General features: G+C 40.3%; 1 protein-coding gene and 1 long non-coding RNA gene across 13 annotated transcripts in view; one reads left to right on the top strand and one right to left on the bottom strand.

Moving 5' to 3' along the window:
- plekha7b (pleckstrin homology domain containing, family A member 7b) overlaps positions 1-21,946 on the top strand; it is a 112,162-nt gene extending 90,216 nt beyond the window's left edge. For 5 of the 12 annotated variants that reach the window (XM_083558417.1, XM_083558412.1, XM_083558419.1 and 2 more), the window contains 11 exons: positions 160-309; positions 2,982-3,083; positions 3,787-3,895; positions 4,063-4,214; positions 4,553-4,844; positions 4,969-5,060; positions 5,432-5,656; positions 9,918-10,106; positions 11,547-11,680; positions 12,491-12,624; positions 21,203-21,946. In XM_083558417.1, the coding sequence (XP_083414543.1) occupies positions 160-309; positions 2,982-3,083; positions 3,787-3,895; positions 4,063-4,214; positions 4,553-4,844; positions 4,969-5,060; positions 5,432-5,656; positions 9,918-10,106; positions 11,547-11,680; positions 12,491-12,624; positions 21,203-21,225 (1,602 nt within the window). In that variant the 3' untranslated portion in view covers positions 21,226-21,946. Of the gene's footprint in view, positions 1-159; positions 310-2,981; positions 3,084-3,783; positions 3,896-4,062; positions 4,215-4,552; positions 4,845-4,968; positions 5,061-5,431; positions 7,913-9,917; positions 10,107-11,546; positions 11,681-12,490; positions 12,625-20,841; positions 20,889-21,202 lie in introns of those variants that run through there. The other 7 variants (XM_083558416.1, XM_083558418.1, XM_083558421.1 and 4 more) reach the window with 4 other exon arrangements.
- LOC310735681 lies at positions 6,488-9,910 on the bottom strand. Its single transcript, XR_014536353.1, has 2 exons — positions 8,583-9,910; positions 6,488-8,461 (listed from the first exon to the last, which is right to left on the bottom strand). It is a non-coding gene; the product is annotated as an uncharacterized lncRNA (long non-coding RNA).
- Positions 21,947-22,303: the final 357 nt, after the last annotated feature.

Here is a 22,303-nt window from a genome sequence, read left to right as displayed (position 1 = left end):
ATGAAACCCTAATGATCACTGAGAAGAAGATGATGTGTATTGAGTGTATTAAAAATAAATGTGACAGTAGCAATGAGACATATTTCTCCCTCACTCTCTCTCCCACTCTTCATTCTGCTCTCCCTCTTCCTTCTTCTCTGTCTCTCTATGTGGCTGTAGGATAAGTTAGAATCGGTTCTAGATGTGTCCCATCAGCAGATGGAGCATTACCGGGACCAGCCGGCCCATGCCGAGAAAATTGCCTATCAGCAGAGGCTGCTGCAGGAAGACGTTGTGCACATCAGAGCCGAGATTTCTCAAGTGTCCACGGTACGACAGGCACATTTTAAGTATGTCCTGCATGGTCATGATGTTAGTTATATTTAGAGTTAGGATTTCTTTGCAATCCATTGTACTTAGTTGGAAAAAGTTTTATATCGACTTTCCAGAGTGGAGGAAGGTCATGTTTTCATGGCTGGTCTCTGAATTTGAAAACATACTAACTACAACTTCAAGATTTACACTAATTATTTCCGCATGAAATAGATGATGAGTACCAATGTACATTACAGCTCAATTGATCGACTTTATAGGCACTTCGTACTTTCATCGTCTGAATTACTGGACTCTGATTGGCTGGATGGAAGTTGTGAGGGCAAAGCGTTGAACACAGGTAGTTGCATTTAGTCAGTTTAATCAGCTTCCTTAATGAAGTTATAGCAATAAAGGATGGAGATGGAAATGTGTTGACTAGTGAGAAGAGTGTGTTGAAGGATGTTTTTTGAAGATGGAGGGAGTATTTTGAGCAGCTTATGAACGAGGAAAATGAGAGAGAAAGAAGGTTGAGTGGTGTAGAGATGGTGAAGCAGGAAGTGGATAGAATTAGTAAGGAGGAAGTAAGAGCATCAATTAAGAGGATGAAGAGTGGAAAGTCAGTTGGACCAGATGACATACCGGTAGAAGCATGGAGATGTTTAGGAGAGATGCAGTGGAGTTTTTAACCAGATTGTTAAACAAAATATTGGAGGGTGAGAGGATGCCTGAGGAATGGAGAAGGAGTGTGCTGGTACTGATCTTTAAGCATAAGGGAGATGTGCAGCCCTGCAGTAACTACATAAGAATAAAGTTGATCAGTTACACCATGAAATTATGTAAAAGAGTCATGGAAGCCAGGCTGAGAGAAGAGGTGACCATCTGGGAGCAACAGTATGGTTTTATGCCGAGGAAGAGCACCACAGAAGTCAGTAAGTCAGTAGGAGAAAGACAGAGTACATGTGTGTGAATGAGAGGGAGGGCAGTGGAGTGGTGCGGTTACAGGTAGAAGAGGTGGAGAAGGTGGAGGAGTTCAGGTACCTGGGGTCAACAGTGCAAAGTAATTTAGAGTGTGTTAGAGAAGTAAAGTAAAGAGTTTAGGCAGGGTGGAGTGTGTGGAGAAGAGTGACAGGAGTGATTTGTGATAGAAGAGTATCTGAAAGAGTGAAAGGGAAAGTTTATAGGACTGTGGTGAGACCTGCGATGTTGTATGGATTAGAGCAGTGGTATTGAGTAAAAGACAGGAGGTGGAGCTGGAGGTAGCAGAGCTGAAGATGTTGAGATTTTTGTTGGGAGTGAGGAGGATGGACAGGATTAGAAATTAGTTTATTAGAGGGACAGCGCATGTAGGATGTTTTGGTGACAAGGTGAGGGAGGCGAGATTGAGATGGTTAGGACATGTGCAGAGGAGGGACATGGGGTATATCAGTAGGAGAATGCTGAGGATGGAGCAACCAGGAACAAGAAAAAGAGGAAGGCCAAGTAGGAGGTTTATAGATGTGGTGAGGGAAGACATGCAGGTAGTTGGTTTGAAAGAGGCAGATGTAGAGGGCAGGGTGGTATGGAGACAGATGATCCGCTGTGGCGACCCCTAATGGGAGCAACCAAAAGAAGAAAAAGAGGAAGAATCAGCTTCCTTAATGAATGTGCTGCCTTATTAACAACTGTAACCATAGTAATATTAATTCAATTACAGTTCCATACAGAGTGAGACAGCGATTGTAGACATTCCCTAATGACCTTAAATGGAAGAATTTTCTCTTTAAAACTGTTTAATAAAATTTATTTAAATAAATGTAATCTTTTGGCACTACTCTAACACTGTGTACGATTTAGATTTGAATCCTAGATCTAACGAACTGAAATTAAACTATTTTATATATTCAGCCAGTTTTGTACTGAAACATCAGTGACAGGTTTAAAATGTAGGTTTTTCATTCATTATAAACTTATACAAAGGTAAATGCCTTGTTTTAAATTAGACTCGGGTTACTATAGGTCGATCTTGCCTGAATTCTTAACTAGGACTTTCAAGTTAAACGACTGTCCCATTGCACTTTTTCATGCCAGAGGATAAATTTTCCTCAGATCAAGTATAACGGATTGCAGAAATTATATAGAAATGATGCTGTTACATGGGGGCAGAGTTTGAACAGAGTCATGCCTCTCTTATGCTCAATTCTGATAATAAACAAAAGAACATGATTTTGACTCGTGTGAGAACATGATCAAGCTGATCAACCTCACCGATATTGATCACAAATATAATACTAATTAATATTACATTTAATTCATAATTTATAAATTAATTCATTTATAACACTGAATTAATGCAGTGTTGTATGGGATAATTACAGCTAGGACTGTTCATGCTTACACCTGCTGCAGTGCCTCAATGTAATTAGTCTTTTTGTTTGGTGGGGGGTAAAGTTTTACGATTGTGATCTTGGCACCCCATTTGAGATGCTTTTACCCTGAGGCAGCTTCAGAGGTGTGAACTATATGCAGATGATTTTAATCATCTAGATTTGGAGCACAGAACATTTGATTTAAGCATTTGCAAAATCCAACTCTGAATATGGGAAACTTTCCCCATGTAAAACTGTAGGCTTACGATTAGTATTGTTTACATTTTAAAGGAAATGTGTAAAGTGGCATCAAGACAAGAGCCCATGTGTTGTGTTGATCAGGAAATAGAGAAGGCATGGATGGAGTACAGTAGGCTGGAGGCGGATGTGGAGAGATTGCGCACAGCATTGCAGGAGCAGATGAACCGCAGCATCCTCTCAAAGGTCCACACTTTTTTTCAAAATTATTTATTTTATAAAACAGACAATTGCGGTATTTGAAAACCTCAATTGCTCTAAACTGGCTTTAAAATACCTTTTAAAACAACAAAAAAAAGCCTTTTCTATTGCCCAATCTATCACCCAATCCCCTGGCTCAGAACTTAAAGTTTCACCCGGGTCCAAGTGGGAGCTTACAGAAATATTTAATGTGTTTGAGGGATACGCATGACTGTTTCATGCTTATCAATGTAAACACTTTTAATGGATTAATTTAATAATTATAAAAATAGGATTGATTACATAATATTTCAAATAATAATTAGCCATTAGATGGCACGTGAGCAACCATCATCTCTTTATCAGGATTAAACCAAAGACATAAATATATATCTCCTAAACCTCTCTGAGTTTTATTGTTACTTGAGATTTTTCTTGTCAACACCACTGGCATCTCTGGTGTAAAAAGAGGTCTGAATACAAATCAACCTAGTTATTTATTAAACACTCAATTTTGTATTAAGTTGTGTTTGTCACTGTTTTTTATTTCACAAGGACCATTTTGGTTTGAAAATGTAAAGAGGCTCAAAGTGTGTCCCAGATCATAAAGACCTGTCAACAACTACAAAAAAAAAACAAAAACCAAAAGTTCTGTTCAAATATTAATTGTAGAGGTTCCAAACTTGCTTGCATTTGTCCCTGTCAGCAGGAGAAAGGCCAGCTGAGGAAGGAGCTGTGGCGCATCGAGGATGTGATGGCAGGTCTGAGCTTGAGCAAAGCCAACTACAAAATGATCGTGGACTCGGTGCAGAACCCAGGTGAGCACGGAACAGTTCCTCCCATCATCCTCACCACACACCAAAGCCACGCCCGTGGTACTCACATCCGCTCTTAAATATATTATAGCTTTTATCTGAGTGTGCCTGTGTTGACTGGCAATCTGTTTGTGCGTCTGCGTACGTGGGTGCATGTGTGTGTGAGGCAGAGAGGAAACTCGTGCCTTCAGAGTTGTCTCCATCTGTGCCTTCTATTCTGGTGGGAGAACCGAAACCGGCTCAGGCGAGTCCTCACCTCAGTCCAGTGCAGCCTCATGTTCAGACCTTCCAGTTCTCCCAAAGTCTCCAAAAGCCAGGATGGGTAAGAAACCTCTACGTTTCCACATACCCAGATGAGGAAGGCTTCCTTTTTGGGCTTTGCTCTGGAATTTGCAACAGCAAATAAAAGCCACTAACCTTGGTTCTTGATAACCCTCTTGATATTGTATTTGTGTAAGCCCCGCCCCATTTAATGTTTCCCCCCTCTATTTGCCATAACAAAACAAAAATAAAAAATGTTGCTTACTGGGATTAGTTTGGTTAAAGTCAGAAGAAATGCCACCCATACAATGTGCCAGGGAGTCAGTGTTAATTACTTGTTGATGGATCTAGTGCTGTAATCATATCACATCTCAAAAGGCTTGTTTGAACTCTTTTCAGGCTGAAGAAGATGCTCCACCCAGACCTCCTCTCCCCCACCTCTACAGTCCCGATGACCACCCTCCGGCTGTCCCACCCCTTCCCAAGGAGACCTCCGTCATCCGCCACACATCCGTCCGTGGCCTCAAGCGTCAGTCCGACGAGCGCAAACGTGACCGTGAGATTGGACAGTTTCCTAATGGGGAAAAGTTGGAACTCCGAGCGTTCCTCAGTGAACCTGAACTTCTGGGAGTCACAGGACAGACAATTGGTTTGGGGCAAGATGGAGGCTACCAGACCTTACCAAGCCGAGGTAATGGTTAATGCTCCAGTGCTGTGGTGATGAGCAGGAGTTTAGATTGTCCAAGGTTTGAGCAAGAGCACTACATAATGTGTCCACATAGGCTGGTTAAACATGTTTCTGATCTCCTCTCCAGGTGTAACAGGTTCTTCATCCAGGCTCCATCAGTCTACAAGCATCTCCTCTTATGTCACTCTGAGGAGAGGAACTGATACGTCCAGCTTAATGGTATAAATCCAAACGTGCTTGTGTGAAGCAGGTGTTTCCATGGTGCTTAAAAACAAAGATTTAATATAAAACTGTGAGCAGATGAAGGTTGTAAGTTTCTACAATTGCAAAATTGGTGCAGCAATAATCTTTCTTTCTTTCTTTCTTTCTTTCTTTCTTTCTTTCTTTCTTTCTTTCTTTCTTTCTTTCTTTCTTTCTTTCTTTCTTTCTTTCTTTCTTTCTTTCTTTCTTTCTTTCTATTCCTCTTTATTTTCTTTTTTTCTTTTCTGTCCAATTTTCCTTTTTTACCCACCCTGTTGTTAACCCCAACCCCACCCCCCCTTTCACTTACCCACTTCTTCTCTTTCCTCCTGGCACTGTTTATTGTCCAGGAGAGACCAAAGAGTGCCTTGGAGCGTCTGTACTCCTCCGAAGCTCCGCTTCCACAGCAGCAGCGAGGTCGCATGAGTGCTGATGAGCAGCTGGAGAGGATGAAGCGCCACCAAAAGGCACTAGTACGAGAACGCAAGCGCACACTGAGCCAGGGCGAGCGGCAGGCCTCTTCATCTCGCCCTCCTTCCTCTTCCTCGCGACCTGTTTCCGCAGACCTGGGATCAGTACGTTAGAGCTCAGCTCTTTCTCACTCCAACCACACAAACGCCTTGTGATATTTAGCAACAATGTGCTAACATGTTTAGCATTAGCCAAACCTGTAAGTAAGACTGAAGAAAAGGTTTTTGCAGGTGAGTGAATGTTTCGAGGAAGTGTCAGAAACAGGAAACGAGATCAGTCAGAGGACTGTGAGAGGCTCGAGGGAGTGGAGTTTTAAATGTTGGGAATGTTGGGAATGTAGAAATGAGAAATAAGGATTGTGAGTGATGTGGCAAGAAATTTTGTGCACAGAATTAAGAAGGAAATGAATAAAGTGCCTTAATTTTTGATAATGCCAATGAACAAAGCGCTCTGGTCTGTGAGTGTTTTAATTTAATGATTTAATTAAACACAAAGCACAGCTACTAATAATGACGTTGGTCAATCATAACAGCATTTGTTTGCTATAACGAGTTTAACAACATGATTCAATGCTTGAGAAGGTGTTGCTGTGTATGTCCAATCACGTGTGTGTGTGTGTGTGTGTGTGTGTGTGTGTGTGTGTGTGTGTGTGTCTTGTCATTATTTGTTCTCTGTCTGTGATGTAGAGTGGGTGAAATTCATTTGAGTATCTCTTTAATTCGTCAAACTTTTTTTAAACCAATGCTAATGGAATTATGCGCTATGCTCTGCAATGGAAGTGCTAACTAGTCACAAATAATCAGTGTTCAGACCTCAGTAATGCATCAGCTGCTACAGTGATCTTAACACCAATAAAACAATAACATGCAGAGCTTCAGCTGCTTCTGCTTTGGCCTCATTGTGCTTACATTGTCCACTTATACTCCCCATTTTACTCCATATCATCCAACTACGCTCCATTTTACTCCTTATCATCCAACTACGCTTCACTTTATTCTCCTCATCATCCAACTACACTCCATTTTACTCCACATCTTCCAACTACGCTCCATTTTACTCCTTATCATCCAACTACGCTCCATTTTACTCCTTATCATCCAACTACGCTCCATTTTACTCCTTATCATCCAACTACGCTTCACTTTATTCTCCACAACATTCAACTACGCTCCATTTTACTCCACAACATTCAACTACGCTCCATTTTACTCCACATTAGCCAACTACACTCCATATTACTCCACATTAGCCCACTACACTCCATTTTACTTCACATTAGCCAACTACACTCCATTTTACTCCACATTAGCCCACTACACTCCATATTACTCCACATTAGCCCACTACACTCCATTTTACTCCACATTAGCCCACTACACTCCATTTTACTCCACATTAGCCCACTACACTCCATTTTACTCCACATTAGCCCACTACACTCCATTTTACTCCACATTAGCCCACTACACTCCATTTTACTCCACATTAGCCCACTACACTCCATTTTACTCCACATTAGCCCACTACACTCCATATTACTCCTTATCATCAAACTACACTCCATTTGACTCTTCATTATCAACCAATTTCCATTTACTTTTCATCATCTAGCTACTATTCGTTTTACTCCACATCATCTGCCTACGCTTCATTTTAATTTTCATCAACCATCTACACTTCATTTTACTCCTCATCATCCATGTGCAGTGATGTTTCATCTTATAATGTGATTTATTTCTGCTCTATAATCAGAATGCTCTATATCTCTGAATGTGATTTGCATACTCATAATCACACTGCTTACTTTACTAATCCCTATCTCCATGTTGTTATTCACTCACCACAGGCCCTGATTTATTATTTAATACCTTTTCTTTATAATTTCACAGATAAAAAAAACCCATTATAATTATTTGTCATCAGCACTGCGAACACAATGACATACAAATATGCATAGTGTTGTGCTGTACATATATCTATCAGCTTTCTTTCTTCTGTCATGTGTTTCTTTTTTTCTCAAAGAACAAAGACCAAAAGAGAATATTTTAATTATAAAAGTAATAAAGAAGCCTTTTTCTTTCTTTCTTTCTTTCTTTCTTTCTTTCTTTCTTTCTTTCTTTCTTTCTTTCTTTCTTTCTTTCTTTCTTTCTTTCTTTCTTTCTTTCTTTCTTTCTTTCTTTCTTTCTTTCTTTCTTTCTTTCTTTCTATTGTCATTAGCATTCATGTCACTTTTTTGTTCCTTTGCTACTGTATGTGAAGATAAATAAAGCGTCATTTGTGAATCAGTTGCATGATTATGTTTCTGATGTAGATGTTTGCATGTAAAAAATGAAATAATAAAAAATATGCTAATAAACGCACATTGTGTCTTTAATATGTCAACAGCATGACTGTGCGTGTCTTTGCGTGTTTTTTTCTCTCTGTTAGCACAATGCGGCCTGCCATGCGATGGTGTACATTCTCCTGTAGCACTGATGCATCTTGTGGTTTTCTGCTGTTCGGGAAATGCTTCCTGTGTTCTTTAAATGTTGTTTGTGGGTTTTTTTTAACTGCTCCTTTTTTTGTGTGGATTGTAAACGAATAATTTGTTCTACATCACAAAGTGACCTTTTATGTACAATACACACATTCTTCTTAAAGCCTCGGACACTGAGACAAGAGTGTGTTGTTTAAACCTTGTTTCCAAACATGGACAACTCTCTGCATCTGTGTTTATGATCTCTAAACTGTTTATTAAACATGCGTACACACACACACACACACACACAAACACACACACACACACACACATACACCTAGATTTCACAGGAATACCTCAGTGTCCTTTCACCTCTCAGCCTGAGATGTTTACTAAAGCCTTATTTCCTTTTTATTTTGCTTCATCACTCCGTTACTCTGCCACTTTATCACTCTGTTACTCTGCCACTTCATCACTCTGTTACTCTGCCACTTCATCACTCTGTTACTCTGCCACTTCATCACTCTGTTACTCTGCCACTTCATCACTCTGTTACTCTGCCACTTTATCACTCTGTTACACTGTCACTTCATCACTCTCTTATTCTGCCACTCCATCACTCCCTCACTCTGGCACTCAATCACTCTCTTACTCAGCCACTCCATCACTCCGTTACTCTGCCACTCCATCACTTTGTTACTTTGACACTTCATCACTCTCTCACTGTCACCCCATCATCTCCTCACACTGTAACTCCATCACACTGTCACTCCAGCACTTTCTCACGCTTTCACTCCATTACTCTCTTACTTTGTCACTCCATCGCTCCCTCACTTCATCACTCCCTCACTCTGTTACTCCATCTCTCTTTCTTTGTCACTTCATCACTCCCTCACCCTGTCACTCCATCGCTGCCTTACTTGGTCACTTGGTCACTCTATAACTCCCTTATGGTGTCACTCCCTCACTTCTACACTCTGCCACTTTGTTACTCTATTACTTCCTCTTTTCCTCACTTTGTCACACTGTTATTTTATCACTCCTTTACACTATCCTTCGGTCACTCTATTACTCTCATTCCATCCCTCCCTCATGCTGTAACTCCACTTCATCGCTTTCTTACTCTCTCATGATGCCACTTTTACTTCTTTACTCTTTCACTCTATCACACTGTCACACTGTCACTAGATCAATCCTTTACGCTGTCACTCAGTCACTTCCTTACCCTGTCACAATGCCACTGTTTCCCTATCATTCCCTCACAGTTTTACTCTCTCACTCCATCACTCTCTCGATCTGTCATTCTGTTACTCCATCACTCCCTTTCTCTGTTACAATGTCATAGTCACTACATCACTCACTTATGTTGCCACTCTGTCGATCCATTATTGCTCATACTGTCAAATTGTCACCCCATTACTCCCTCATACTGTCACTTATTTGTGTAGCCTTTTTAATAATAGACATCAAAGCATTCTGTCTCTCCCTCACTTTTTTGCACCGATGTAGGAAACTAATCAGCAATCAGCGGCGCTACTTTTTTAACCCTGAGACATCACACATCATACTTTTGTTCCTTACAAAAAACTTACCTCTCACTGCTACAACCACTGACACTGGAGACTTCTTCCACAGGTCTTCCACATAGACATTTGACATTACAGATAAATAATTCCACAAAATGATTTTGTGTTTATGAATGAGTTGTTACTATGGAAACCTTATTACAATGTACTTTGCAGCTGCATTTCTGACCAATCAGAATCTAGAAATCTGTAGTGCTCGATGTAAAAGAAAAAAAGCTTAAATATGCTTAAAAATGTGGATCACATTGTGTGTGTGTGTGTGTGTGTGTGTGTGTGTGTGTGTGTGTGTGTGTGTGTGTGTGTGTGTGTGTGTGTCTTCAGTGGAGGCGTGAGCAGGAGTTTGATATGCAGTTGCTGGAGCGAGCTGTACAGGGTGAGGAGAAGGAGATGGTGTTGGAGCGTACGGAGAGACAGCGCTCACATTCAGACGAGTGGATCACGCTTCATTCAAACCCTCGCCGAGAACTCGACCTCGAGCCACTCGATTATCAGCTGGACCTCACCAAGGAGGTAGCAATAAGCCCTACCTCCTCTCACACTTACTGCTCTTTAAATCTACATAGTATACTGAAATAAAAAAGGGAAGTTTATTGCACTAATTGAATTACATATACATTTTTATCTTATTTTACTTTCTTTTTTCAAATAAAATTGAAGCAAAGGATTTGTGATTAAACAGCAGTAAATGCATTTACATTTCATTTTGTTCAAGGGATGAAATCTTCTGTTCTAATAAGAAAATAAACTGCTTTTCCATAATATTCACTCACCCTTTACTTTATTAGGAACAGTTGCACATATAATGACGGTTACACTTGCACATTCTTGCAGTTATCCAAGTAACTAATCATATAGCAGAAATGCAAAAAAAATCCCACAGAAGTAGGTAAAGTTTATCTATGACTGTGACATGGTTGCTTGAGTTTTTCAGAAACTGATTATCTCCCGCCCAGATTTTTACACACAAATTGGTGTGATAAACCAAAATGACATAATATTAATTTAGCTACAGTTCTTTGAGTGGAAATGTCTTTTTTAGAGAAATCAGAGGGAAATTACCCTATTTATTTCAGCTGACAGAAAGGATAGTGTAACTCAAATAATCACTATTTACTCTTTACTGAGTTAATCATGGGCACGGCCTCACCTAAGGTGTGCTATTTTAACTGGCGTTTATTTATTTATTTATTTATTTATTTGACTTTTATTATGTCTCTAATACAAGATTTTTGCTTTATAGCAACTGTGCCATTACCTGGAATCTTTTTTCAGTCTTGGAGTTTGCAATGTTTACATCAAGCTAGCTGGGATTTGAAAGACTAATGTAGTCAAGTTTAGCCAGCATGCTATACATTTCTGTGTAGTCAGTAATTGTTAATCTAAACCTAATGCAGACTATTTAGAATAAAAGGCCATTTAAGAGCTTTCATTCCAACCAATGTAAACCTTATCTTCATGGAGCTGGCTTTGTACACAGGGGCATTGTCATGCTGGAACAAGTTTGGGTTTCCTAATTCAACTGATAATTTGATATTACTTTATATATACAGGCCAATAGGATGTGTAGAGCTACCTTATGAGAAAAGAAAAAAAAGAGGTTTCAAATCATGGAATTGCAGCATAAATTTAAACCCCATTGAGCTTGTTTGGGGTGAACTGAATTGAAGGGTGAACGCAAAGCAGCCTACAAGTGCAACACATTTGTAGGAACTACAGCTAAATTGTTGGGAAGACTTTCAAATCAATATTTTATTTGTATTGTAGTAAGAAGGCCACGAGTGTGTTTGGCTGTTATATTTGCAAAAGGTGGCTGTTCGGATGAGTCAAAAATGTAGATGAAAAAACAAAACCATTCAATGATTTGTTTAATTAAGATAACAAACTTCATAAATTTAAATTAAAACTGAAAAAAAGTTTGAATTAAGTTCAAATTTTTTATGTCTTGGGTAGCTGTCAAAGCCTGACAAGGTTCTCATCCCTGAGCGTTATTTGGACCTGGACCCAGAAGAGCCACTCAGTCCTCAGGAGATGGAGGCACGGCACCGCAAGGTGGAACGCATAAAGAGCATCCTGTCCAAGTCCAGGTACACATACCTTCACTGTTCACTGCAGGGTTCTCCACCTAGGTTTTGCTTGCGTTCATACTTCAGTCAATTTAAGTATTTAATTAAATAAAATTATTTGTATCTAAATAATTGATTTGTTTTAATTATATGTTAAAAAGCATAATCTCATCAGTGCCTCTAGTAAATAAAAAAACAAACTCCTACAAATAAGCAAGCAAGAAAGAAAGAAAGAAAGAAAGAAAGAAAGAAAGAAAGAAAGAAAGAAAGAAAGAAAGAAAGAAAGAAAGAAACTGAAATTATTTTTAGGAGAAACAGGAAAGGAGGGAGGAATGGAATAAAGAAAAGAAGAACACTAGAATAGAAGGAAGGTACAGTAGAAAGAAAGGAAAGAACGAAGCTAGGAAGGAGGGAAGGTAGGAAAGTAATCAAAAAGAGAAGGTAGGAGAAAAGGAAAATAGGGTAGATGTTAGTTAAAAAGGAAAGGATATATGGAAGGAAGAGTGGAAGGTAGGTGGGAGGGATTGTTAATAAAGGGAAAAAGGATGTTTACAAAGAAAATTCTTCTTTATTTCGTTTATTCGTTTTGTCCTTTACTTTTCGTTTTACTAGTTTCCTTTTATAAGTTTGTAGGGAATAAAGTTTGGAATTGTATTCGTGTTTTCTAAGTGCCAATTGGCCAAAACATAAGACATTTAGGAGACAAAGGGTTACTTTAAAACAGTTCTCTTTATATTGACTCTTAAATGTGTGTGTGTGTGTGTGTGTGTGTGTGTGTGTGTGTGTGTGTGTGTGTGTGTGTGTGTGTGTGTGTGTGTGTGTGTGAAACAGTGTGCAAAACATTCCGGGTGTGGAGAATCCAGTGCTTTTGGAACTGGACTCGGCTCTGCAGGATCAGGAGAGGATCATCACTATGTCATACGCTTTGGCCTCCGAGGCTTCAGTCAAGAGCAAGCAGGTGGCAGGTAAATAAAGCAGCCCCCCACCCCCCACAACCACTCATACACATCCCTCTGTGGCTCCGACTCAGCTCTCATTCACCCTCTATCCACTTAGGATGAGTGTGCACTTGTCTCTATACACGCATGCATGCTCTATGTTCATGCATCACTCTTTGACATTTCTGATTAATGGAGTGACATCGTGGTGCGGACACACACACACACACACACACACACACACACACACACACACACACACACACACACACACACACACACACACACACACACAGCTCTCAGACGGTCGCTCGGCTCTCGAGTGCTGTTTGACTTCCTGATGGACACACCTGCAGGAGCCTGAGCCTCATTAACACTCAGGACATCGCACGGTTTTTAGTCAAAACATCTCAAATACCTCAAGTTTTTGAATCTCCACTGGGAAAAGAAACATCTACTAGAGGGAGGTAAAGTAATGAAGAATGAAAGCATGGGAGAATAAAAGAAAGAAAGAAAGAAAGAAAGAAAGAAAGAAAGAAAGAAAGAAAGAAAGAAAGAAAGAAAGAAAGATATATATATATATATATATATATATATATATATATATATATATATATATATACAGTGAGGAAAATAAGTATTTGAACACCCTGCTATTTTGCAAGTTCTCCCACTTAGAAATCATGGAGGGGTCTGAAATTGTCATCGTAGGTGCATGTCCACTGTGAGAGACATAATTTAAAAAAACAAATCCAGAAATCACAATGTATGATTTTTAAACTATTTATTTGTATGATACAGCTGCAAATAAGTATTTAACCACCTGTCTATCAGCTAGAATTCTGACCCTCAAAGACCTGTTAGTCTGCCTTTAAAATGTCCACCTCCACTACATTTATTATCCTAAATTAGATGCACCTGTTTGAGGTCGTTAGCTGCATAAAGACACCTGTCCACCCCATACAATCAGTAAGAATCCAACTACTAACATGGCCAAGACCAAAGAGCTGTCCAAAGACACTAGAGACAAAATTGTACACCTCCACAAGGCTGGAAAGGGCTACGGGGAAATTGCCAAGCAGCTTGGTGAAAAAAAGTCCTCTGTTGGAGCAATCATTAGAAAATGGAAGAAGCTTAACATGACTGTCAATCTCCCTCGGACTGGGGCTCCATGCAAGAACTCACCTCGTGGGGTCTCAATGATCCTAAGGAAGGTGAGAAATCAGCCCAGAATTACACGGGAGGAGCTGGTCAATGACCTGAAAAGAGCTGGGACCACCGTTTCCATGGTTACTGTTGGTAATACACTAAGACGTCATGGTTTGAAATCATGCATGGCACGGAAGGTTCCCCTGCTTAAACCAGCACATGTCCAGGCACGTCTAAAGTTTGCCAATGACCATTTGGATGATCCAGAGGAGTCATGGGAGAAAGTCATGTGGTCAGATGAGACCAAAATAGAACTTTTGGGTCATAATTCCACTAAACGTGTTTGGAGGAAGAAGAATGATGAGTACCTTCCCAAGAACACCATCCCTACTGTGAAGCATGGTGGTGGTAGCATCATGCTTTGGGGGTGTTTTTCTGCACATAGGACAGGGTGACTGCACTGTATTAAGGAGAGGATGACCGGGGCCATGTATTGCGAGATTTTGGAGAACAACCTCCTTCCCTCAGTTAGAGCATTGAAGATGGGTCGAGGCTGGGTCTTCCAACATGACAATGACCCGAAGCACACAGCCAGGATAACCAAGGAGTGGCTCTGTAAGAAGCATATCAAGGTTCTGGCGTGGCCTAGCCAGTCTCCAGACCTAAACCCAATAGAGAATCTTTGGAGGGAGCTCAAACTCCGTGTTTCTCAGCGACAGGCCAGAAACCTGACTGATCTAGAGAAGATCTATGTGGAGGAGTGGGCCAAAATCCCTCCTGCAGTGTGTGCAAACCTGGTGAAAAACTACAGGAAACGTTTAACCTCTGTAATTGCAAACAAAGGCTCCTGTACCAAATATTAACATTGACTTTCTCAGGTGTTCAAATACTTATTTGCAGCTGTATCATACAAAGAAATAGTAAAAAAAATCATACATTGTGATTTCTGGATTTTTTTTTTTAGATTATGTCTCTCACAGTGGACATGCACCTACGATGATAATTTCAGACCCCTCCATGATTTCTAAGTGGGAGAACTTGCAAAATAGCAGCGTGTTCAAATACTTATTTTCCTCACTGTATATATATTAGGGCTGTCAATCAATTAAAATATTTAAAAACATTTTTATCTGTTCTAAATGCAAATTAAATTAATACTTTATTTTAAGTATTTAAGTATTAATTTTTATTTTATATAAAGTATTTATTCCATACTCTAATCAACATGGGCATGGACAAATATAGATGCTTTATGAACATATATTTATTGTTCGTGAAACCATCCTCAATATAAAGGGTGAAGACAAAATATTCATGTTTTAAATGTTTCCACACAGACGGTTTTAATTGCCGGATATGTGCATCATTGTGGATTTTGCTGATGATTTGAGACTTGGCGCATCAGAAAAAGAAATGTTTATTTAATAAAAAAAATTAATTCGGTGGAGTTTATCTTTCTTTTTTTTTATCTGAGTAAAGAAAGTACATCGTGAATAAAAGGTTTTAATTTCAGCTCTTTTATATTTACTTATTTCTTAATATATTTCATAAATGGTCAAACAGAAATGCTCAATGCATTAACTGTGTTAATAAAATTATTGCATTCATTATTAAAATGAATTTGCATTAACATGTTAATTTTGACAGCCCTTCTCATTAATCTACACTTAGTATCCTATTATGAAAAAAAAAATTAAACAGAATTCTAGAAATGTCTGTATTTTTTTTATACATATTAACTGCAATATTACATGTACATAAATGGGTCTAGGTTACATATTTAACCCTCGTTCCCCGAGGGAAAGAGATGCTGCGTCAATAACGCTTTGCAAACGTTGAACATGCTTTGAACAACGTGTGTAATCTGTCCAACGGAAAGGCCAGAAAGCTATAAAAAGCATGTTTAGTGGAGACAGCAATAGCGTCTGAAAAGGGAGGTGCTGCAGGGATGCAGGAAATGGTGCATGGAGATGCAGTGTTTCATACCCTTAGGGAACCAGGGTTACATACGTAACCTAGAGCCATCCTCTTCAGGAACCCCAGCTGCGTCAACAACGCTTTGGGAATGAGTGTCCAGTACTGCCAGACTGACCAATCTATGCCTAGTGTGGATGAGCACAGCTAGGTCGAAGGACAGAAGGGCCAGGAGTGGCACTATGGTCAAGGCTGTAGAACCAGCTTGAGACACTCCAGAAGACAAGGCCTTAGAGGCCGCCACACATTTCGAGTCCGGAGTCCGAGTGGGAGACCGGAGGACTCATAAGAGGAGGTGATAGCATCCACAATCCGCCCGCTGATGGTCTGCTTGTTTGCAGGGAGTCCCTTTCTATAGGGACCGTAGCAGACGAACAGCAGCTTCTGTGGACTTAAGCTTCTCCTGGTTTAGGAGCCTGAAAGAAAGGAGGATAGAATGCATGAAGCATTACAGGTTGTGGGGCAAAAAAGGGCACATTGAGAACATACCCCGGTTTGGGTAGATAAAGAAACTGGCCATGCCTGCGGTAAACTCCAAGAGAGAAGGAGCCACGGAGAGGACCTGAAGGTCCTTCACTCCCTTCAGGGGGAGATGGCCAGCAGAAAAACAGTCTCAACTGTAAGAAATTTTAAGGGCACCTTGGGCTCGAAGGGAAGCTTAGAGCCTCCAAAACAATGGCCAAGTCCCACGCAGGCATGCTAGATCGCACCCAAGATTTTAGCCTCTTGGTACAGCAAACGAAAAACATGTTACTAATGGATTCCTGCACAGCGACTGCTCAGCAAGCGGAGCACAATAAGCCGCAATAGCGGACACATAACTTTTCAGGGTGAAAGTAGTCAACCCCATGGCGAACTGTTCTTGAAGGAATTCTGGCACTGAACCAACCGGGCAGTTAACTGGATTTGATTGGTGGTGTTCGCACCACATAGTGAACAGGTGCCATTTTGCGGGTTACAACCTTCTTGTAGAGGGAGCTCTGGATTGGAGAATGGACTTTAAGTGTCCTGGCATATACGCTACCCTCAAGGACAGCAGCTTCCCCTGGGCCCACAGGAGGACCTGACATGCCAGCTTGTATAGGAGATTAGATCGCAGACCTTCCTGATGTTTGATGTAGGAACCACTGGAGTGTTATCTGTATGGACCAATACATGGTAGCCCTTTAGGTCTAGAGGGAAATGCTTCAATGCTTGAAGCACGGCCAGCAACTTTAAGCAAATTGATATGCCATGTGTGATGGTGCTTTCCCCCCGAGACCATGTGTGGAGCGGCTATTCATGACTGCTCCCCAGCCAAGTCAAGTCAAGTCGAGTCAAGTTTATTTCTATAGTGCTTTTCACAACAGACATTGTCTCAAAGCAGCTTTACATAACTTTAAGAGTTAAGGTGAGCGGTGTGCATTAATTCCTGATGAGCAAGCCATGGCGACTGTGGCAAGGAAAAATTCCCTTAGATGTTATGAGGAAGAAACCATAAAAGAAACAGACTCAAAAGTGGAATCAGTCCTCATTTGGGTAATATTAAGAGTGGTGGGTGAAGACCAGAGCCAGAGTGTGATCATAAATCTTTAAACAATACAGAACACTGGAGAGTGAGAATTAACATGAGCACTGGAATGTGTAATTATTAGTAATGTTCTTTCTACAGTCTTTTACTATCATTTGTGGTTATAAAACTAGGAGCTACTGAGCAACTCATAAAATAGCTCAACATTTGCGATCATCATAGATCCAACACCAGCTTCTGTGACATGAAGTGGGATCCAATTGGCACCGGCATGTCTCTAGATGGTTCGGGATGTTTGCGGGGTCGGCATCTACTTGTTTAAAGGTCCACAATTTTCACGAGGTGGGACGTGACTAGGGCTGAAGCAACCTCAGGATGCTTTAGGATGGGTAGAGAATCAGAACTGCTGTTCATGATATTAACAAGATGTGAGGGACGCATCTGTCATAAGCTCCACGCAACAACCAGGAACTCCCAGCACAGGACCTGAGACAGGAATCTCTCCACACATCTACAGCACGTAGGACTTGCCACATCTGGCAGATTGCTAGGTAGTCTGTTAGGGAATTCGTCTCTTGAGACTGATCTTTAGTGTGCTTAGAGCCAGAGCTACACCCTGGTGCAGCTCTAGGGGCCTCCAAGTCCCCTGCGGTACCAGGCGGAAACGGGTTTTAGTGAACTATGAAGTACCGGCTGTAGATCCTGGGCTCTCTGTCTGACAGAGGGACCAACTCTGTGGCCTCTTTCTCAAGAGAGTATCTACTTCTTGAAGACCAGAGCCTGCTCGGCCCCACCAGGTTACACACAACTCTATGGAAAGCCTTACAGCTGACAATGCATATCAGAGCAATAACCAAGCCATGAGGTCCAAGGAACTGCAGAGTACTGAGTTATGGGGCTGAATACATATATATATGATATTTAATTGGGAAAATATTTAAGTACAGAAATTTCTAGAATTCTGTTTCTCATTATGGGTAATAAGTGTAGATTAATGAGAAAAACCTTTTCTTTAGTGTGGTATCAGGCGGCAACATAACAAGCTAAAAAATGTAAGGTGTCTGAAAACCTTCTGAATGCATATATATATACACACATACATACATACATACATACATACATACATACATACATACATACATATAGAGTAACATTCGAATGGCTAGTAATATGTTTTTTTTTTCATTGTAATTTCTGTGTGTGTGTGTGTGTGTGTGTGTGTGTGTGTGTGTGTGTGTGTGTGTGTGTGTGTGTGTGTGTGTGTGTGTTTACGCATGTCTATTATTAACACTTCTCTTGTCCTGATCTCTGTTTCTATGTAGTTTCTCCGGAGGTTAACAGCCCCACTATGCTTCCTCCACCTCCTCTTCCACCTCCTCCTCCTCCTCTCCCTCCTTCTGCTGTCGCTCCTGTCGTGTCCTCCCCTCAAACTCTTCCTCCTCCTCCACCTCTAAGCAATGGATTTCACTACACCTTTGTCTAATCAGAGAAAACAAAAGTAAGATACTAACATGCTAACTACTTTACCGCACTTCTGCATTTCTGCTAATTGTTTCCCTAGCGTGCATGTGTGCATGGCGTGTGCGGGTGTATGTGTGTTAACACTTTGTGTGCATGCCTGATTATGCATGACTCTATGAGAAGACAGAGTTTCTCTCCCCTTCCAAGCAGCCAGCTGCCTCCACATCTGGAGCAGAAACAGTGTGTGAATTGTCTGTTAATAGCCTTTTGTGAGGCACAAACAAATGGCTTTTTTTCTGTCAATTGTGTAATTAACAAAGAGCTGCAGGTTCCTATGGGTTGCACACCTTCTTCTCGCTGCCAAACACCAGTTGCTTTGCCATCTGTAAAGCTCCAAAAGTGATTAGAGCGAGTAACACAGGAATGATATGTGCAGTGTCTTTACAGTTGCCCTGCTGTTAGAAACACATACCAGTTCCTGTTTCTGTGTGTGTGTGTGTGTGTGTGTGTGTATGTGTGATTGTGTGTGTGTGTGATTGTGTGAGATGAGTTTTTCAGCACTGATCGGCTATTACAAAAAAAAAACCATTGAAAAAAATGAATATCATTGTGTCAGTTCTGAAAGTTGACATGTTACAAGCAGGAAAAATGGGAAAAACATCAGGATATGTGCTACTTTGACAAAAACCAAATTCTGATGTCTAGATGACTGGGTCAGAGCTTCTTGTGGGGTTTTCCGGATGCAGTTGTTAATACCGCCCAAAAGTGCTGCAGGGAATTAGAACAGGTGAACAGGAGACAGGGTGCCAAGAGCGCTCGATTCTTACTGATGCATGTGAGGAGCAAAGAATTTGTCTGTCTGATCTGATCCCATAGAAGAGTTACTGCAGCACAGATTGCTGAAAAAGGTCATGTTGGCTCATGTTAGAATGGAGTTAGAACTCACAGAGAGGGTATCCGGCTCCTACAGGACATCAGAACTGGAGCATGGAGGAATTGAAGCCGGCATGGTTTGATTAATCATATTTTCTTGTACATCATGTGCTTTATTTACCTGAGGAAGACATGCCACTGCACTATGGGAAGAGGCAATGTGATGCCCCAGATGATGTTCTTCTAGGAAACCTTGAATGCTGGCATTCATTTGGTTGTTATTTTGGAAGTTGCATACCACCTGTCTAAAAATTGATGCAAAAAAAAGTTAGAACCTTTAAGGGCAATAGCAATTCTTATAGACTGGTCTTTTTCAGCAGGATAATGTTGCCTGCACATCCACACAGTATAGTTTAGGAGACTTGACAAAGAGCACAAGGTACAGTAGTAGTTCGGCCTCCAACTTCCCGAGATCCAATCGGATAAAGCTTCTGTGGGATGTGTTGGACAAACATGTCTGAACCATGAAGACTCCAACTCACAACCATTACATTTATGGAATTTGACAGACACCCAAAGCAACTTACAACTGGGCAGTTGAGGGTCGTTCTTAAGGGCCAAGCAGTGGCAGTTTGGTTGTGCTGGGATTTGAACTTGTGACCCTCTGATCCAGATCCCAATGCCTTAACCACTGAGCTGCCATGATCTGCTGCTAACTTTTGGGGGCTAAATACTGTATGCAGCACAGATTTAAAGGTCCTGTGGGGTTCAAGAGACACAGGGGAGAAGTACGAGATATTGGGCAAATGGTTTAAATGTTATAGCTAATTAATGTATAAATATAAAATTACATAAATTTATATGAAGCAGTTTTATTACTGTGCCTAAGATGGGTTTTTGATGAACGTATATAGTTGTTGATCTTTTTTCTTTCTTTCTTTCTTTCTTTCTTTCTTTCTTTCTTTCTTTCTTTCTTTCTTTCTTTCTTTCTTTCTTTCTTTCTTTCTTTCTTTCTTTCTTTCTTTCTTTCTTTCTTTATCCTTCCAAATAGGTATGGTATAAATGAACAAAATAGACATGAATGTTGTGCGCAGTGATTTAAAAATTATTGTGTGCATGGCATCTGTGTGTGTGCATGGTGTGTCTGTTTGTGCATGTGTGTGCGTGTGTGTGCGTGTGTGTGCGTGTGCGTGTGCGTGTGCGTGTGTGTGTGTGTGTGTGTGTGTGTGTGTGTGGTATTTAACCGGGTCTCTTTTTTTTTTTACCCTGCCATGCAGCAGACAGAGTGAGGGAGGAGAACTTTTATCTCCCTCTATACAGTAAGGTAGCGTTTCTCTCACAGACATGTGACTCTGTTCCACGTCCATCTTACAGTTCAGCCTTTCATTTGTATAACATGCAGTCACATCAATGCAGTATAAATTCTTATGAATTCTGTCATTTCTATTCCTTCTTATTTTTTCATTTCATTCTTTGTTTTATTTTTTAACCTTCTTCTTGATCTTTTTTTCATTGTTGATATTTTCAATCTTTTTTGTCATTAATTTCAGTTTTCGGAGAATGTTTTATGTTGTTTATTGTTGTATTTGTGTTATTACTGACACTTTATTGTATTTTTTTGTGTGTGTATTTTTCTAGCCAAAGCCGTGTCCGGTCATTGAGGTGCTATCCCACGTCGATCACTCGCTCTCTCTTCGTTCTTTTAACGGTTGACGAAAAAAGACTCTGAACATCGGTTTTTACGTCTTTCGTAGATGAGACATCTGCACGTCTACGTGCTTTTGGACCTACGCCTCAAAAAATATCATTGCGGAGGGAAGATAAACTAAACAAACAGACTCGCACGTGAAGCAGGCGAGCGTTTTGCCATGGACACTGCTGTGATAATATAAAGCTGAACACAGAGCTAGTAGTACGATAGGAAAGTTCATTTGCACTTTTGTACTCATGCACTGCATCGTAGAGCAAACACAAAACAAGTTTCATCATCATCCAGGCTCTCGAGGAGGAACAGGATAAAAAGGATGAGAATATTTAGAAAGCAGAAAGTATTACATTTTAACAGGGTGGATGACGGTACAGATGTTTGAAAAGTTTGATCGATTGTATTTTTGTTGACGGAGATGCTATTCTTACACCAAAATCACAAAATATTTTTTTTTTTGTATCTAGTGTATCTAGCACTGCCAGGTTCCACTTAGCTTGCTAAATGAGCTTTATTTTTGCGGACATTGTTTGTTGAATTAACGATATTTTTTTTCTTGTGGGATTCTCACAGGAGGGATGAAGGGAGGTAGGGAGGGAACATAGCGTTCTCTGTTTTTGTTTTGTTTTTTTATGAAGATGTAAATATTAAAAAATATTAACAAATATCAGAAAAAACCTGTGTAAACTTGTTTTGTCATCCAATCAAAAACGTATCGAACGATGCGTGAATATTGCTTGTTCATAGGTCCAAAATACGTAAGAATTTTAAAGACAGATTAGCGTACCCTGTATTGACACCGGTTTCAGAGTTAACGCGGTTAACACCTCTCTGTGAGGTGCAAATGAAATGGAGTTTTTTATTTTTTGTGAAACATGTCTGTTCTATTGTAGCTTTTCAGCTTGCTTTGGATGAGGGCAGAAAAAAATCATTCATTTCAAAATTCCTTTCACGCGCTTTTACGTTTTTTTTTTTTTTTTTTTTTTTTTTTTAAAAGCTCATGCGACACAATGACTTGTTTCCTCCAGCTACCC

Source organism: Silurus aristotelis (genome assembly GCF_946808225.1).
Source record: "Silurus aristotelis genome assembly, chromosome: 13".
NCBI classification, from domain to species: Eukaryota; Metazoa; Chordata; class Actinopteri; order Siluriformes; family Siluridae; genus Silurus; species Silurus aristotelis.
This window is presented reverse-complemented; position numbering and strand designations above follow the sequence as displayed.